Below are 19772 nucleotides of genomic sequence, written 5' to 3'. Positions count from 1 at the left end.
GCATCCAAGTTTTCTGTGACTCACAGCTCGTAGTCAACCAATTCAGCGGAGAATACGACGCTAGAAATGAGCGTATGGGGGCATGTCGCCAGTTACTCCAAACTCTTTCGGAGCAGTTCGCCTCGTTCGAATTAATCAAGGTTCCGAGGAGCGAAAACGCGTCGGCAGATGCTCTCGCCGCTCTGGCAAATTGTTCTGATCCTGGCTTGCGACGAACAGTCCCAATCGAATGCATCGAAATGCCTAGCATCGATCATGCCGGTCTGAATTTCGCCATCTATGATGATGTGGAACCAATGGAAGTCGATGAGCCAATTCAAGGCTCGGCGGATGTAACGCAATCTCCAGACGATTGGCAGCTCGAGATCAAAATGTACATCGCGGATGGAAAGGTTCCAGAAGATTGCTGGCAAGCCCGACGGTTAAAAGCCCGATGTGCGCATTACGTCATGTTAAGGGACAGCCTTTTCCGATGTAGTTCTTCTGGAGTCCTACTCACCTGTGTCGATCCAGAAGAGGCAGAATGGATAATGACGGAAGTCCACGAAGGTGACGGTGGCAACCATTCCGCAGGACGTGCACTTGCATTGAAAATCAAAAAGGACGGATATTATTGGCCGACTATGGTCGCCGATTACGAAGCGTTCTCGGCGAAGTGTGAAGCTTGCCAAGGCCATGGACCGATGAAACATGTTCCACCCGAATTGCTAAACACGGTCACTGTGCCATATCCGTTCATGTGCTGGGCAATGGACCTCGGCGGTCCACTGCCTCCATCGAAGTCAAAACGCTTCATGTTGGTCTTAACCGACTATTTCACCAAGTGGGTGGAGGCTGAATCATTTCACAAGGTACAATCGCTGGATGTGACCAACTTCATTTGGAAGAACATCATTTGTCGTCACGGACTCACAAATGAGATCGTCACCGACAACGGAACACAGTTCACTTCGCTGATCACCCGACGTTTTCTCAGCAAATGGCAGATTCGTTTGAGCACCTCGACTCCCCGATATTCTCAGGGGAACGGTCAAGCCAAAGCCACAAACAAGACCATAATAGATGGGCTGAAGAAACGTCTCGGACAAGAAAAGGAGTTTGGGCAGATCAACTCGATGGCGTACTGTGATCCTATCGGACTACCCCGAGGCAAGCTACGGGGCAGTCTCCCTTCTCGTTTGCTTATGGCATCAAGGCATTGGCTCTAGCGGAGGCAGGTGTGCCAACGCTTCGCTGCACTATGTTGGTTGACGACTCTGATCTTAACGATAGTATGATGCTCGATCATATCGACTTCGTCGAAGAGTGCGGAAGAGAATTCGAAAAAACAAATATAAAATAAAATGCAGAAAGAGGAGAGAGAACGGAGCAAATACCTTCAAACAGTTTGGCAAAAAGTAAAAATGAAGAGAAGAGCCGGGTATATAGAAGCGAGTTGGCGGCAACTCTACGCGAAGTCGTTATGACATACTCTACCTACGCGACGTTTCAGCTTCTGAGCTGACAGAAGCGACGCATTCGACATGTGTCGCAATGGCAATGGACGACAAAGCGGCGCAAAGATCCAGGTGATTAGATTTGATTTTCCTTACGGATTAGATCAGATATTCTTTTCTTACAGTCCGAACATTTGAATTGACTTCTGAATGTACCGAACTGGGGGGAGGGGACTAATTGTTGGTGCGGGAATTGGCACCCCCAACATACCGATCTAAACCCGCAAGGAAACCGGTTATCTAAACCGGGAGTTCGGCCCTGAGGTGGATTCTATCTTAGAATGAAGGCCCAATAGCGTTAAGAAGCCCAGCTCAGAAATAGGAAGCCGACCTCCCAGTTCGCCCGGCGGCCGACCTAACGAGAAACAAAAAACTTTCCAAATCACAGCTGATCCGATTAGGAAAGTAGATATATTTTGTAATCTAAGACAAAGTATAAATATAGGAAGACTCTCTCATTGTAAGGCATCGAGCAATTAATACAAAAACCCTAATTCTTCATTGTTCTTGAGCAAAATCCTAACTTGTTTTCCAAGAGATTTCAATCCGCTTTTACTTGTTAGCTTTGATCCGATTTCTTAGAGAGAAAGTGTTATTGAATTTGTTTCCCCCTTTAAACAAATTCATTGTGTGAAGCTCAGTTTCTACAGTGGTGTGGGAAAAAAACGAAAAGGAGTCAGTAGTGAGGAATTGTTGTGAATTGGTTTTTGCTTGATGATTAAAATAGAGATTAGATATTGTTTTTGGAAGATGAGATATTCAAAATATATAATGTAGCTAAATTAAAATAAAATAGAGATTATATTGTTTTTGATATTATCTCTATTTTGTGTATAATGAATAGGGTATCAAGTTGTGAATTTTAATTAGAGTTAATTAAAATGTAGGTATCAAAACTCCACTACTCCTCCGAATTAGGCATTTACGAAATGGTCTTCGCCAGAAGACACTCAAACCGGCCAAAATTACCTTTGCACCCTTCCTTCTTATGAAGTCACTACGGAAATATCACGAAGATTGAAGATTTACAATTGGGGGAAAGGGTTTTACTGTAGGCGAGTAGAAACTAGCTTGCTTCTCTATCTGTGATTTTCAATTTTTCTATCATCGGCTCCACACTATGTCGCAGAGTTCTCAGAGATCTCGAAGAAACTGTTCGTAATTTGGGTTCTATCACGCCGTTAAAGACTTCCATGTCTTCTTTCTTATTGGGACTGATAAGAACCGAGTCTAGATGTGAAAAATATGGACAAAGCAACGATTACAGCGAAGTACTCATAGAAAAAGAGGTACTTAATTGAGATTATCTTTGGTTCTAATATCTCTTCTTAGCAATATATTTGTTTTCAATCTCAAGTTTGTTTGCTTGTTATTTGCAGTTTATGTCTTTTTTTCTTTTCAAAAAACGATTTTCGAATATGGAAATTACATTATATAAAATAGTCTTTTAATATATACAATGGTAAATTAAAATCCTTATATAAGTTTATCAAAAAAAAAAATATTCTACATTTTATATGAATATTATATTGGATAATGGAAAAAGCAATAGTTACTAAGCAAAAAGCAATAATCGAATGCATGGCATGGTGGCGGAAAAACAGATTTTTCATACCTGGACAATTACAATATGTTCGATTCATACATCGGACTATCGGGTATGCTGAAAACTTTTAAAATATTTGAATTTCATACTTGGACTTATGTTTTTGTGCTTAAATATACAAAAACGTGATTAAATACTAACTCTGTTAATTTCTCTATTAAGCCAATCTGACGTGGATTTCATAACAAAATGACGACATTTTAAAAAATACAATTTGGACAAATTACAAATTGAACAAATTTGGACAATTTGGAGAATTTGTTCAGATTAAGTACAATTAGATACCAATTACATTGTAGTTGTGTGTTAGTACTGTCCCTTCTTTTCCCCATTGGTTAAGATCAATTTGGTCTTCGTTACATATATAAGACCAAAAAACAGTCAACCAAAAAACAGTCAAGTTAAAGTGGATTTTGCAAATTAAATAAAGCTTTCACGTTACACATTTTTTTTTTTGTTAATGAGGGATTTCCAAACTAAAAAATTATAAAAGTGATTACAATGGATATGTAATATCTACGTGGTGGACTTATTGTAGTTTGTGTACATAAGATATTAGTAAATGTTATTTTAATTAAAAGAAATATATGATAATAATACGATAAAGAGAATCTCATCATAGCATCATTGGGATCGTGTTTCTTTCCTAAGCTGAGGGCTTTGCAGTTTTACCATTTGTTACAGAGCAGAGAGTAGGCATGTGACTTTGTTCCAAGGTTTGTTACTACAGTGATAGTAGTAGTATTATTATATTTTTAACTGAAAACGTACAAGCTTGAGTTTCGAATTTCAAATAGAAACAATTAAAGTCGTTAGAGAGTTATAGACATAAATATAAATATATATATATATATATATATATATATATATATATATATATATATATCCATTTGTATTAGTTAAATTTGTTTTTAGGGGATATGCATGCATTGTACTTGTGTCATACCAAAATAGTAGATAAGAGAGAAAGAAAGAAATTAATGAAAAATATTGATGATTTTTTTGTGACGTGGGGAAAAAACTAATAGGGTGGGTTTAGCCGTTTAGGGGTAGTATTGAAGAGAGAAAGAGTATGACTTAAAAACAAATTGGAGATGTGAGAGAGTCTGAAGAGAGAGAATATGGGTAAAAAACAAAATTGGAGAGGGGAGAAATCTTCTTAGAAAAATAAGTTGTAGAAAGTAATATAGTACTCTGTGATTTGCGTTTCTTTTGTTTTTGATACTATAGATAGTTTTGTAGGGTATAAAATCCGATTGTAAGAAATAAAGAAATGAACTAGGAATGAATTATGAATATTGCTAAGAGAGATGGGGAGAAACTGAGGCCGGCCAAAAGAGAAGGAACATAAAACATTGGATTGAATCGATTGATATCTCTAGAGATGTGACAACTAAGTGGTTGCTACAATTACATATACATCTATCGTAGCATTCCAGGAAACATTTATGTGAGGGAAAACGGCCAATTCCCCCCTGAACTTAGTTGGTTTATCGTATTCATACACAGATTTTTGGAGTGTGCCTAAAACTACATGAACTTAACTAAAATTTGAATTTTCCACATAAACTATTGAAATCAAGCCAAAACCATCATATCGAGTAACGGTGTTACTCTTCCGTTAATATATGATGACTGGACGCCACACTGGACCCTTAAACGACGTCGTTTTATTGTTTTAAGAAAAAAATTGAAATAAAATAAATTTCAGAAACTGAAGAATCGAACCATAGAACTCTAACACACGTGAGCAAGCGATTTAGCAGCTGAACTATAGTAACAAATCGTACAACTGCAAACAGGTATACATATCTATACTTATATATACATTTACGATGCAAATTAAAAAACTAAAGAAAATTAAAGCTTATCCTTTCTTCTCTCCCGATCTTCGTTTTCTTGTTTCTACACGCTTCTTTTGCCGCGTCTTCAACAATTGGGATATTTATGACCATTAATTTTTCTTAATTTCAAATTAGGATGTCATATATCAACTGAGGTTAATTTGAAATTAGGATGTCAAGAACTGAAATATCTATCACCCAATTCATTTTCAGTTACAATTTTTTTTTTTTATAAAATCAAGTTCAGCTATTAAGGATCAGATTTCATACATGATTTGAATCAATTTTGATCTAAACTAACAAAAAAATCCCAATTACTGATCCAATCCATGAAAAATCAACAGTTACAGTCGGAGAAGAGAAAACAAAGGAAAGAAAAGGGTTTCCTTTTCTTTTATAATTTTTGCGTTGTCTTAGATATATTTGTTTATCCCTTTCACATATATTGAAAAGTTACGGTAGTTCAGCTGGTTTTATGGTTGGTTGTGAGTACTAGAGGTCGGGGGTTCAACTGCCTACGCTGTACAAACTGATTTTTTATTTTTTATCTTAAAACAATAAAACGGCGTCGTTTAAGGGTCCAGTGTGGCGTCCAGTCATCATATATTAACGGAAGAGTAACACCGTTACTCGATATGATGGTTTTGGCTTGATTTCAATAATTCATGTGGAAAATTCAAATTTTAGTTAAGTTCATGTAGTTTTAGGCACACTCCAAAAATCTGTGTATGAATACGATAAAGCAACTAAGTTCAGGGGGGAATTGGCCGTTTTCCCGTCTAAAGTTATACTACTATACTTTAGTAATATTATAGAGCAAGGAAAGAAACAAATAATTAGTTGATTTTTTGCTTTATGATGATTGGTGGATAACTATAAAGTAAAATAATAATAATAATAATAATAATAATAATAATAATAATAATAATAATAATAATAATAATAATAATAATAATAATAATAATAATAATAATAATAATAATAATAATAATAATAATAATAATAATAATAATAATAATAATAATAATAATAATAATAACAACAATAATAGTTCTCTTATACTATTGACACATAGAACAAACTGGATTGATGCATCTAGGGATGTGACACAACTTATATGTGTATGTATCATATAGAAAGGAGAGGAAGAAAAAAATTAATGAATTATACTCTTATGGGATAAGTACAACATATAATAATAGTGTTAGGAGGATCATATAATTATGAAGGTATATATGCTCACTACAAAAAAATAATTGTTTAACATCATTTATTTTATATATTTGTATCAGTTTTAAATGATGTAAAAATAATTTACATCACTTAAACAAATGATTTACATTTTGTTGATGCAAATAATTTTCATTGGTTTATTTAAAACTGATGCTAATATACAAAATATTTACATCAATTTTCTAAAATTATATTAACATGCATCAGTTACAAACAGTGATCTAAATTTTGCATCGGTTACTATAAATGACGTGAATATGTTTACGGTTATAATAAATGATGATGTTAAATATTTCTATCAATTATTTAAAATTAATGTCGGTTTGTTATTTGATTTTAATAAATTGATGTTAAAATTAATTTCAATTTTGATAATAGAGTCATTTACATAAATTATTAAAAATAAAATTGTGTTTTCTTCCAAATTAAATAACTGAAGAAATTGTGGTACAAATGTACAATTACAATAATATTAATTAAATTACAATAGTTGACCAAAACAACAAAATTATTTAATAAAAATAATTTAGAGAGGATAATAAAAGAGATTACGGCAACTCAAGCGGCCAGAATCTTAACTCCGGTCAGAATCTTAACTCCGGCCAGAATATCAAGCCCAGCCACCGTCCCTAATCACTCTCCTTCACCAGAACAGCCATCCGCCCTGAGAAAACAGATTTAACCAGTGCTGCACCGGCGACTACCGTGAAAGAAAGATGCTCCGGTTGGATTTTCTCCCAATCTTCGCTAGAAGAACATGTCTCCTCCGTAAAGCACCAGTACAAGAACTCTACATCATCATCACATGGAACACATTAGAAAAACAACTCTTTGAGATGCCGACAGGAGTGTTCTTTAGCGGAGAGGTTCAACATCATCACCGGAAAGATGGAGTGCTGGACTCTCGGAGAAGTTTGATGTCACATTATATTATATGACATAGAAGATGAGGAAAAGTTTTTTTTTAGCTATGATTCTCGTGTAGGTTTTATCACTTAGAGATATTGATCAAAAAGATTTGAATCTGAATTAGAAAATATTGTAACTGCTAGATATTGATCAAAAAGATATTTACTTGCCATAAATTTTGGTTAACTAAAAGAAATTAGTAAATAACAATTATATTTGCTAAAAGTCTCCAGCACAATAAAAATTTATTAGCACTCAGTTTATTAGATATATATATTCTATTGTTTACTTAAAATTGATGCAAACATAATTTATTTTAATAATATTTTAAGTTTTTTATTAATATAAAATTGGTTTTATTAGTCTAAAATGTTGTAAAACAGGCAAATTAAGGTAAAAATACATCAGTTTTAACAATCGAAATTAAATCGTATAATTAATTTTGGCATAATTTATATAAATTTTAGGGCAATTGTCATAAATACCACTAAAATAGGTTTTTATTCCAAAAATACCACAACTTAGTTTTTTTTTTCAAAAATACCACTAAAATGTTTTTTTTTTTTAAATACCACATAATTGAACTAAAGTTCTAATATTAAAAACTAATTCCTAAATTATAAATACTAAACCCTACCCCTAAAAACTATACCCTAAAACTAAATTTGTCAACCCAAACATAAAAAAAAAAAAAAATTCTACATCCTTAAAATTCAATTTTTGTGTTTGTGGTAATTTTGGAAAAAAAACTTTTGTGGTATTTTTGGAAAAAACTAAAATGTAGTATTTTTGGAAAAAAACTTTTTAGTGGTATTTAAAGGAATTTCTCTAAATTTTATTAGCATTATTTTTTCTTGATGTAAATTTTTTTCTAAATTTTTTAAGTGATGATAGTTAAAATTAGTAAATACATCAATTATTTAAGTGATGGAAATATGTATCTTTGTATCAGTATTTTGAAAGTGATACAAACAAATATAAATTTGCATCAATTTTGATGAATTGATGTCAAATAAATTAATATCAATATCAGTTATCATTAATGATGTTAAATTAGATATTTTGTATCAATTATTAATAAGTAATTTAAATTAGTTTCATTTAGTTTTTTTATACAATTTAATTGATGTAATACATACATTTTTTTGTAGTGGCTGTACCATTTCTATGTGTACTGCAAAGCCTCCTAACACTATACCTTCATATATATACAGCATATAATCAGGATCAGATACTGAAAAGTGAAAACTTGCTTGCATTTCTTTTTTTTACTATGCTTGTTGTTGGATGTGTTTTGGATCTTGATAATTTGGGGTCGTACTAAAACATTGACATATCTTTCCAATGCCACTCTAGGAACAAATTTGGCAGAAGAGGGTGGAGTTCTAAATGCGACAAAAAAGGGCAACCACAATAAAAAATTTCCAAAGGGCCTAGAGAGAGCACACACCCTTCCTTCCAGACGCGGGTTAAATCTTCAAACGAGATCTGCAGGTCCAAACGGTGATGGCAAAAAGGGCATCATATTAGCAGCTGAAAGTGTTCTGCAGTTCATTGGTTCACATCTCCAAAACCAAAACTAACTAAGGTCTTGTTCCTGTCTCCACTATTCTGAGTGTGTTGTCAAAATTCCTTTTTCCTCTTGTAGGTATGGATATCCGCACAAAACATGCATATTTCTTGACCCTTTACTCATTTCTACCTTGAATGGCTAAAATTTACTGTCTGGGTCTGGGTGATAGGATCTTAGTTTCTATATACAAGTCATAGAGGTTTATGATTAGTTATAACGAATCAAGGATTCTCTCTCTTGTTTCAAGCTGAGTAAATAGAACTGTGCTCTCTAGAATTGCAAGTAGTAATCGGGTATTTTGTTATCGGCATAGTCAGGTTCACTGGACAGTGTGTCCGGTATACATGCAGTGTGTTTTGATTTGATGAGTTCAAGGCTGGTAACATTGTGAAGCAGACAAGACATTAGAGCTGTGGAAGAAAGGCGAGAATGCAACCCATTAAACTCAACCCATTAAGTTCAGAGTTTCCACGGAGATCAGACGCATCTAAGCTCTCTCTTTCACACCTCTCTATCCGAAATTGCAAGTCTGAATAATCGATATTCTCACCAAGATCTGTTTCTATGCGCGATACAGCATTCTAATATGTTTGTTACTAGTTGTTCTTTACAAGAGTATAGCCATTGTGTTGGAAGTTTTTTTATAAGAAAAGGTTCAGTTTGGTAACAGAGAGTTAGTCGCAAACTGTTTTCGGTTATATTTGTGGCACACTCGAGTGTGGCTTTTGTTTTTGTTATTTATTTACCTTTTTTAAGAGAAGAAATTAAGTCAAACTAAATTACCAACCAATACTATATTTATGTAATTCTTCTATTTTGATAAAAACTTTCCGTTTTAAAAGTCTTCTGTTGTTGGTTACATTTTGTATAAGGGTCTTCACTTTTTGAGTAAGGGTTTATTAGGAAGTGAAGATATCTTGAAAGTAAGGGTTTATTAGGAAGTGAAGATATCTTGAAAGAAGGCACGGACGTCACCTTTACTGATGTCAAACTCCATAAACTTGTCAACAGCATCCTGCAAATTTCATTGGGTTTCAGTACACGTTTGGTAAGGCCATGAGGAGAGAAGATAAGAGGGATAAGTTTGTGAAAGTAGGAGAGAGCAAAAAGACCTTGAATGCTTCATCTTGAGATGATATTTTGTCAAGGCTTAGTTTATCGACGCTGTTGTTACTTTCAAAGGCGTCCAACACGATGGCTGCTCTCTTCACGACTTCCTCAGGAACACCTTCCATCAACAATAGTGAAAACTTCCTTCTGTTACTCTATAAATCCACATTAGTAAACATTGTCATCAATTTTATTAGAGTTAATATTTTGTAATATTCCTATATGTACCAGCGAGTAGTGCGCAATGAAGACCTGCATTACATAAATAGGTCTGATGAAGTTCGGTGTATTCACAAGAAGCTCATCATGTAGACAATAACGCAAAGGAAAAAAAAAGAATGCTCACCATAGCTCAGCAAAGTCTGTCCTGGAATTAACCTGCAAACAAAACCATTGCTTAAAACATGGAAGTCTTAAGAATGTAGGCAGTTTAAGTAGAATGCTAGTCGCTGAGACTCCATACCGATAAAGAAAAACAATATCTTCCATGTTTGCAGATTCTGTGTCTGGCCTAAGAACGCTCATTGTATAGAATTTAATCTTCTCCGACTGAAGTAAAAAAGACAAAAGATGAGACTCTCACTATGAAGCGAGGAACTACTTTAAAATCTGCTGAGTTATCTGGTATTGGATCGGAGTACATACAACAGGCAAGCAGCTCTCGTTAAGTAGTTCAGTCAAGTGCGTACATACTAGAACCTGAAAGCATGCATCAATAAGCAATGTCATGTAAGGGTTCTATTAAAACATACAAGCTTAAAGACAGACAAGAGAATGCTATACCCTTGGTGGCTCTGTACATGTAGCAAAGTGACTTATTGTCCCACCAAGCAGGCCAATACCATCTGTACTTAAATAAGAGTGTGGGTAAGGGAGAAGTTTTCACAAACACATGCCTTTTATCCAATGCAGAGGGTGGAGAAATCCTTACCTTCTGTAAGAGTGCCTTTACCAAACTCGTCTAATAGACACAGAGATCTTGAAGTTGCCTGCCTGGAAAATTTAAATCACAATTATTGGGAACAAGATCATAAGTCACGAACAATGTACAGATTGGTTTCTTCCACAGTTGAATTTTGATTGATATTTGCTATCTTGGGTCACCATGAACTTAAATAATGTAGCTCGTGAACAAGAAGTCACTAACTGATCGAAGCAATTGAGACCGGCTCACAAGGGCCTATCAGTAGTGGAGCTGCTTGAAATCAAGTTAGAATAGTAGCGTTTGGAATACCTGAGCATCATTCCTACTTGATGCAGATCTATCATGAATGTAGATTGTTCCGCGGTCATGAACTTGCTTCCCATTGCACAAAAGATCCTGTTGTTGTAAGACTAATCTTAGTAATAAAAAATCTATACATAAAAATGTGATTGTAGAAGGATCAAAGAATGCAGGACGTTTGACCTGTCAGTTAAACCAACAGTTGCTGCATCTGCTGGTACAAAGCTTCCAATATGAGACAGAAAAACAATTAAAGCCACCTGCAAATAACAAGCCAGAAGGAATGCTCGACTTGAGTTGTCAATTCATGATGATGAAGTACACTTTGGTCGGACGAAGAGAAACAAGACTTAGAATAGTAACGCCGACCTGCTTTACATATATGCTCTTTCCTGAGTAATTAGGACCGGTAATAATATGAATTCGGCCTGCGACAGACAAAGTTACAATCAGGTGATGAACAAAGACTAGTTTACAATTTAAGCTTTAATGCACGCCTATACCTATAGAGTCAAAAGCTCACCACTATCATTGATTTCAGTGTCGTTCGGGATAAATGTATCCACAGCCATTTCCTGCAAAACATGCCTGCCCACCAGTATAGATATTTACGGATACAATTTTTTGTGAGTTTATATATTAATGCAACAAGAAGACATAAGTGCAACTCATAGAGTCAGTTTCACCTTCCATTTCGAATATCAAGCAATGATTCTGTAGTCAGAACAGGCCTGACGTAGTTATTCTGATGTGCAACACAAGCCAACGATAGAATGCTAGAGAAGCAAAGAAGAATGAATAAGTTATTAGCCATTACTCATAAGTAGCTAATTAGTTAATAGGTACGTGAAAAGTGCTGCTTTTCTTTAAGAGGACTAGAATGGAATGAGATATCCGTAGTTTTTGGAATATAGATTACCAATCAAGTTCTGCAACAAAGTTAACTGCCTTCAGCAGGTGAGCCGAGAACAAAAGTGTGTGCGATAGCAAGTCCCTGATAATTGCCCTCTCCATATCTGTCAGCGAAAATTTGTAAAACAAGATACTACATCATCATACTCAAGAAGGATACGCCAAGGAAAAAATAAACCAGTATACAGACATACCTAAAATTTTGTGGTAGATATCTCCAAGAAGGTTGTCTAACTCTCGTGTCTTCGGTGTATGATAAAAGAATCGCTGAGTCTCTCCATCCATATCCGAAAACTAATCACAAGAGAGAATTGTAGATTAAATTTCTGCTTCATAGTGACATAGCGTTCAAAGGGTTAAGATTTTTAACACAAAACAATGTACCGCAAATTCAAATTCAATAAGCCTGTCAAGTGCAGTTTCATCAAGCTTTTCTCCAAAGATACACATTAGGTACCCTGCAGAACAGATAAATCATAAGAGAAAGTGTATATTCATATACAGAAACGAACAAAGTGTGAACAACACCATAGTAATTTGTTAAAGACGTATCATAAAATGAAAGGATATTCAGCAACCAAGAAGCATAGACACCATAGTTGAGCTGATAATTCGAGGACATGGTGATTCCAAAACATGAATTCGTGCAACTGAATTTCACCTTTCTTAATAATGAGGTTAAATTCTAAAAGGAAACTATGTCTAAAAATCTTCATCTAAACCTTTTAAGATATAATATAGACGTGAAACTGCAGACCCACCAATTTGTTGAATATAGACGATACAAGGGGGGAGCTTTTCGTTATGCAGATGAGGAAAGTGTTCTAACTCCATCGATGAAACCTGTCAGTAATTTAAATGAGCCAAGAGAGATGCCGATTCATCCTTATATATCAATTAAGGGAACTTATCACATAGAAACAACCTCCTGCAGAAACTCTGGCAACTCCTCGTATATTTGCCTCAGCTCATCCAACTGGTAAAATAAGAAATGAGTTACTTGCAAAAAGGATTAGCGGTATGAGAACCCAAATAAAAAGAATTTCTATGATAACCTCAGCACAGAATCCTTCTTTCACCAATGTTTGATAACCCCTCTCTTTGCTTCTAGTTACATCAATGACTCCAATGACCTGTGGAGTTAACTGTTACTAACTGTAGACATAATTATTTTACATATCCTACAACATCTCTCACTCAAAGGCTAGCTGAATTTGTTTAACCCAGTTTCTCAAATGTTGGGGTATCCAACGCCTGAGTAACCCAGTAAATTGTGACTCTACAGAATAAATCTTAGCTGATCTTCTTTTAGCCACTCAAAAATGTTGCAAATGAATGGCCCCATACCCCGTTTTAAACAATACATCACTCCATTAAGGTTTTAAATTTCTAAGGAAAGCAAAAGAGAGATGTTAAGACCTCAATTATGAAAGAATCAAGATCTGTTCTTTTATAGAGGAAAGTACAGATTATAACGGAACTAAAGAAACGGAATGTAAAATTAACTGACCAGCTCATAGACATAATCTAGCTCTGTGCTGATACATAAGCCGGCCTGCAACAGGAAAAGAGAACTTAGCAACAACCAGGTAAAAGGATCAAAGAGTGGGAGAATAACAATTGAAAAGGTTCATAAGCTGATGATAAACATTAGTAACCTTCTCAATAATGTCCAAGTTGAAGCGTCTCATATGCTCTCTGAGACTTTCTGAAACTCCAACTTCAAATATCTTATTAACGTGCAAGAGCGCACTTATACTCTAATGCACACAATAAGATAGCATAACATTGGGGCTTGGGAGACTAGTTTTATAGACCAAATGAAAAATGATAGTCAGAAAAAATGGACTTACCTTCAAAAAAGCTGTCCAGTCGTTACTGGTACAAAGGGACGTCGGAGAGTTGAATTTCTTTTTTAAACATAAAACATCCATATCCAGAATAAAAAAAGTGTTATCAAAACAAAAATGGAATCTACAGACCAGACATACAAGAAGATAAATGGCATGCAATGTATCCACATTCTCTGTCTGGGCAGAATTGCTCACATAACACTATTTCTACAATTAACATATACACTACAAAACTGTATGGAAACTTTTCTCTGTGCGATTAATGTGTGACGGTGGTGTCTGTGTTCAACGAAGATCCAAGACCCCGAAGCTTCAAAAGGGTTAAATACATTTACTTTTTAGTTCTTGAAGCTATGTAATCGATATTTTGTAGTATTTTCCAATTTGTAAAGATGCAAACCGAAAGAGATGCACCGGTTAGCACAGATTTAATTTTATATGTTTATACAATTTGGTCAGAAATCATCATGATTCATGAAATTTGTTGACTAAAAATTTGAATTTGATCCATGAGATCATTAGTGCATAAATTCCAATACCGATGAGTGCCGGTTATTATCGTTTTTCATGTACCAATTTTTGTAAACCGAAAGACTGGATTTTAACCGGACTTTATAATATCCGTCTTGGTTCAACGAACAGCTTCAGTTTCGTAGTCAGAGAATCTCGTTAGTTGCAGAATCAATAAGTCAATGGAGAAGGTGAGGAAGGTGGTGAACGAAATCGCATACACGAGAGACCATAGTAAATCCCCTGCACTTCACCGGTCTCTCGTTCCCATCCTCACACTCGCTTCTTCTCTATACAGAGTCGCTCTCCAAATCCGCCGCTCTCTCTACCGCTTCTCATTGGTACAGAAACACCGGTGAGTTCTTCTCTCACTCGATCAATTTGAATTATGTTTTTATTTTATTAATCGATTTGATAATATAAATAACATATCTGGAATTAAAAAATTGATGCTGAAGATTACCGGTTCCGGTGATCAGCGTTGGGAATCTGAGCTGGGGAGGTAATGGGAAGACGCCAATGGTGGAATACATTTCTCAATTCCTCGTTGATTCTGGACTTTCACCTCTTATCCTCACTCGTGTAATCCCCTCCCATTCTTCTAGTTGTTAGAATTTGAATTTTTAGAGTGTTTTGCTTGTGAATTTAGACATCTTCACTGGCAGGGTTATGGTGGTGGAGATGAAGCCAAAATGCTTAAAAGACATCTTCGTGGTGTACCGGCAAAGATTGGGATTGGTGCAAACCGAGCAGCTACTGCTGCTTGGTTTTTCGAAAAGTAGCTGCTTGGTTTTTCGAAAAGTATGGTTGTGTTGATCCTTCTAGTATAAGGTCATTCTTTGATCTTCATGAAAGAGTAGAAGCTATGAACATTTCATTGGGGCTTGGGAGACTAGTTTTATAGACCAAATGAAAATGATAGTCAGAAAAAATGAACTTACCTTCAAAAAAGCTGTCCAGTCGTTACTGGTACAAAGGGACGTCGGAGAGTTGAATTTCTTTTTTTAACATAAAACATCCATATCCAGAATAAAGAAAAGTGTTATCAAAACAAAAATGGAATCTACAGACCAGGCATACAAGAGGATAAATGGCATGCAATGTATCCACATTCTCTGTCTGGGCAGAATCGCTCACATAACACTATTTCTACAATTAACATATACACCACAAAACTGTACGGAAACTTTTCTCTGTGCGATTAATTTCTAATCCTAATTTTTCTTCACAGGCTCGTATGGCTAAAGGGGGTAGGCATGCTAAAACTATACTATATATAGAATAATGGTACCTACATACCTTGAGCAGATGCGAAATGTCCTTCACTGATTTCAGTGTCTCCCGCAATGATGCCATTAGCTCTACTGAAGAAATGAAAAAGGAAATCTAATACAGTCAAAAGAAAGATCTCAGAACATCAGTGAAAGCCTGAAAGGCGCCCCTGTCAATTAATGGTCGAAGTATTTTTCTTCCGTTCATAACAAATGAAGATCGGTTAAAATTATGCTGATAAGGCTGCAGAAAGCAGAGATATAGTTTAATCTATTGGTTTCTCTTCTTTCATGTTGATTGTTAACTCCTAGTCTGCTTGACATAAAGCAAAGTCCTTCACAAGAGATCAAGAAAGTAAAAGGATACAGCATTGAGACGGCGATCTAACACTTCAAGATCTAAAATTGGTCTCATAAACCAGCTTCTGAAATAGAGAGAAAAGGAAAACAATGCCGTAAGATTACATCAGCTTCAGAACAGTTTATATATATATATATATATATATATATATCATTCACATTTATTACCTTAAAAGGCGTCTACCCATTGGGGTGGCACACTGAAATAGGCCTGGTCAATTAAATCATAAATCCAAGAATTTATCAACCAGAATGAACCAATGCAAGGAAAGCAAACCTTATTCATCATTCCAAACACGGAGAACCTTCATATCAAAGATTCAATGAAGATTATCAATAAGCCAAAGCAGGAAAAACAGATATAACATTCAACAGATGAACTAAGGCATTTAGTCATATTACCCTTCTTTGGCCCGGCCAATGCCCATATGGCTTGGATGTTTATCTGTTTGAAATATCTGCAGAGCCTCGTGCGCAGCCGCATCAAGTTTAAGAAACTTGTTCCTGTTATAAATTTTTGTAAAGGATTTGCAGGCACATTATCATCGCAAAAATTCAGGAAAGTAATTTTCATCAATACAAAAGAACATAACAGACAAAGTGGAGGATACAGCGGTACTTCCATGACTGAATCTATTGCGATTGACGCAGTCCCAGATTCGTTTTGTTCCAGAGTTTCAACAATTCGTTCACTTTCTAATATAGCAAGAAGGCCCCCACTAACACGAACTTGGACTTCACTGCCCACATCCATCATCGAACTCAGCTGCAATAAACAAGAAAGATGAAGAAGCTTCATAAAATTATAGATAACTTATTTTACCAATTACTAAAAATGTGTTAATAACCACAGAATTAGTTAGCTACAATGTCAAATTAATTCATTGTGACATCGAAAATATAAATAATTCTACATTATGATTGAGATTCCAACTGCAGATTACTGTAACCAAGTGATCAAAATCCTAGTAAAGAGGGATTAACATTCCCCCCCGCTGTAACTTACATAACAAATCCTTTCTTTGATGTTCAACCCATCATCCATTCCTGTTACTCGAAGATACACCAATCTACACAATATTGGGATAACAATCAGTGTAAAACAGCAGGTATAATAAAAATATCATGAGTCAAGTAAGCTATCATATTTGAGTCAAGAAACTGGAACCGCAGGAACCAGTTTCCTACCAGACCATTTTTTAAATGGGGAATTCATCTTGTAACAAGTATTATGACTAACAAGAGTCACATAAATAAGGTATACGTGGAGTTAATTACACTCTCTGTACCTGTGCCACGCTTGCTCGTAGCTGAATGTTGAGCTCTTTACCAGCCGCACCACGGTATTCTCGTCAGTTCCATCTGCAGAAACAATGAAAATACGCAAAGGCCATAGACTTAAGGGCTAATAATTCAACAGAAATAGATAGTGACATACCACTCTGCTGCAGAGCAGCTACAAAGGACTCTTCACTTTTGGTGCTTGTGTAAATGATTGATGGCTTCGCTTGATATTTTACTGAAGATATATAACCAAGACAAATGAAGCGATCCAAAAAAACTAATGTGGTAAGCACAGTGTAGCAGAATAAAAGTGCTGCAAAGTAGTTGTAAACCAAGAACTGGCTTTACCAAGCTAGGTTAGAACTATGGTACATCAATATAAGGAAACTCTACATGTAAAGATTCCACTCTGTTTCATAATGAGAATTTATACCCATATTAATCAAGGTGAAGTCTGAGCAATCTTCCTCCCAAACTTCTAGCACATGAAGCTTGCGTTCACTACAGTCATAGTAAGAAACTCCAACTCTGAAAAAAGAAATGTTTAATTTAGATACTGATCCTTACTAAAACTACATAAAGAGAAGGATATGAGCTTGTCCATCTGATAACCACCAACTACATAAAGAAATGCATTCAAAACAAGAATTTGAAGTCAAAACACTAACCGTCGACCATGCTGAATGCAAGCCATATAAACCTGCATTGCATTGAAAACAAATTGGTACTTTCACAATATTCACAAATTGGTAAGTTTGATTGATTATGAATTGTGCAAACTGTCTCAGAAATCACAGGGTCTCAGAAATAATTGTTTCTGCGATCAAATCGACACAATAACTAGATCCAATTACTTCCGATTAAACCAATCTAAGATCAAAATCGGGGAAAGCTAGGGTTTATCAATATCTATGCTATCGAGATCGATACACAACGATTACACAATAGATCCGAGGTTTTTATCTGTCAAATCCTTAAATCACGGAAACTAGATATCAATTGTCAGTTTGTCACAAAACCCTCCGATTTCTCAAGTGACGAACAGCAAAATCAGAAGGGGCCGGTCGCGAATTGGTGGGAGAAAACGTAATCGAAGATACCTGTGATTCGATTTCTGTGTCGTCTATTTCCTCCATCGCCGCAGGCCCGCAGAGTAGAACGAGAGAGAGAGAGAGATAGAGGGAGAGTGAAGAACGTTGGGGAAGATAAGTGAGAAGGGCGCGAAACAGAGAAAGTCTCGATGCGATAATGTAAAATAAAATATCGGTGTTTTGTCATTTTTTTCTACCGTTCGGCGTCCAATTAAATATCTGGTTCTAGGAAAAAAAAAACAAAAAAAAAAACAAAACATGTGAAATGACAAAGTCAATCATAATTAAAAAATAATAATAATGCATATAATGAAATTGTAAAAACGAAAAAATTATGTGATTGATATAAGCTTTGAAGAATGGGAAAATATATCATAAATTATCACTATTGTTTATATATATATATATATATATATATGTGTGTTTAGGAAATCAATCATTTTAAAAATAGATTAATTTTTGTTCAATAATGTAAAATAAATCATTTGATATTAAATATATATACGGCAAACACTTAAAAAGAAATTGTGACATATAATACAATATATTGTCTTATCGCAAGTAATTGTTTAAGACAAATATTAATACAATTGTATATAAAGTCTGAGAATACTTTTCAATGAGTCGGAAGAATGTTGATTTCAGTTTGATGATGTTTTTAGTTCTATTGAAACTCACATTCTTATATTTGCTTGTTTTTGTTTTACTATGAAATGTATTTCACGGAAACAAATATCTATAATAAAGTAATTTTGGCAAGAAAAATAAAAAATAAAAACAAGATCTTCACACTGACTAATTTATGTATTTCTATAAAGCTAATTCATATTTCCCACCTTTATTTTTTAAAATGTCACTCCAAATGACACCTCATTAGTTTTGAAACCATATTACATATATAACTATGATTCACCCTGTGGTACATCACAGAAAAATATTTTATATATTTTTGTATGTAATTGTAAAGTAACTTTTTTTGTCAAAAATGTAATTGTAAAGTAACTGATATTCGTTATTTTAAATAAAATATTAAAGTTTTATATTTGCTTTACTGTATTTGCAAACATTTACAATATCAGTTGTTAAATAAATAGGTATTGAATTTGAAAAAATTATAAGTATATATATTTTATTAAGAATAACTAAATAAGTAATTTTATTAAATTTTAATATCTAGTATTTAATTTTGATTTAAATAATTTTGGTTTTAAGTTATAATTTTGGATTAAATGATTAGAATTTCGATGAATATTAGTATATTTATTAATTACCATATTTATTGTTAACGATAGAAATTACAAATATTAGGATATTGATGAATGACCATATATATATAAATTACTATAATTAATGAGAATCCAAATCATTGAATCGGGTTATATATTTCAATTTTGATTTGATCTGTAAAGACGACACAAAAATGTACTTCAAATATGTTAAGATAGATTGTCATGTGAGTGTGTAGATTTTTTGTTCACATTTTTTTTTTTTTTTT

The 19772-nt window shown here is 34.5% G+C and overlaps 2 protein-coding genes and 1 long non-coding RNA gene across 3 annotated transcripts; 2 read left to right on the top strand and 1 right to left on the bottom strand.

The window, feature by feature from the left end:
* Positions 8346 to 9440, top strand: LOC109129188. Its single transcript, XR_002035392.1, has 2 exons — positions 8346 to 8676; positions 8979 to 9440. It is a non-coding gene; the product is annotated as an uncharacterized LOC109129188 (long non-coding RNA).
* LOC104746455 (DNA mismatch repair protein MSH5) lies at positions 9584 to 18431 on the bottom strand. Its single transcript, XM_010467938.2, has 34 exons — positions 18287 to 18431; positions 17855 to 17886; positions 17620 to 17714; positions 17341 to 17421; positions 17192 to 17264; positions 16909 to 16972; positions 16514 to 16668; positions 16305 to 16406; positions 16180 to 16207; positions 16071 to 16102; positions 15910 to 15967; positions 15571 to 15657; positions 15213 to 15269; positions 13567 to 13668; positions 13419 to 13463; positions 12964 to 13041; positions 12834 to 12884; positions 12670 to 12751; positions 12293 to 12366; positions 12103 to 12202; positions 11916 to 12012; positions 11683 to 11772; positions 11520 to 11584; positions 11366 to 11424; positions 11180 to 11256; positions 11006 to 11092; positions 10703 to 10764; positions 10555 to 10616; positions 10417 to 10470; positions 10235 to 10320; positions 10118 to 10149; positions 10000 to 10023; positions 9774 to 9889; positions 9584 to 9676 (listed from the first exon to the last, which is right to left on the bottom strand). Exons 1-34 carry the CDS (start codon positions 18320 to 18322, stop codon positions 9596 to 9598), a joined length of 2424 nt encoding a protein of 807 aa, XP_010466240.1. The 5' UTR covers positions 18323 to 18431; the 3' UTR covers positions 9584 to 9595.
* On the top strand, positions 14234 to 15120 carry LOC104746454 (probable tetraacyldisaccharide 4'-kinase, mitochondrial). The gene is made up of 3 exons (XM_010467937.2): positions 14234 to 14626; positions 14730 to 14853; positions 14937 to 15120. The coding sequence occupies exons 1-3, from the start codon at positions 14454 to 14456 to the stop codon at positions 15051 to 15053; spliced, it is 414 nt and encodes a 137-aa protein (XP_010466239.1). The 5' UTR covers positions 14234 to 14453; the 3' UTR covers positions 15054 to 15120.

This window comes from Camelina sativa, chromosome 15 (assembly GCF_000633955.1).
Source record: "Camelina sativa cultivar DH55 chromosome 15, Cs, whole genome shotgun sequence".
NCBI lineage: Eukaryota > Viridiplantae > Streptophyta > Magnoliopsida > Brassicales > Brassicaceae > Camelina > Camelina sativa.
Note: the sequence above shows the minus strand (reverse complement) of the source record. Positions and strands in the feature narration are given on the sequence as shown.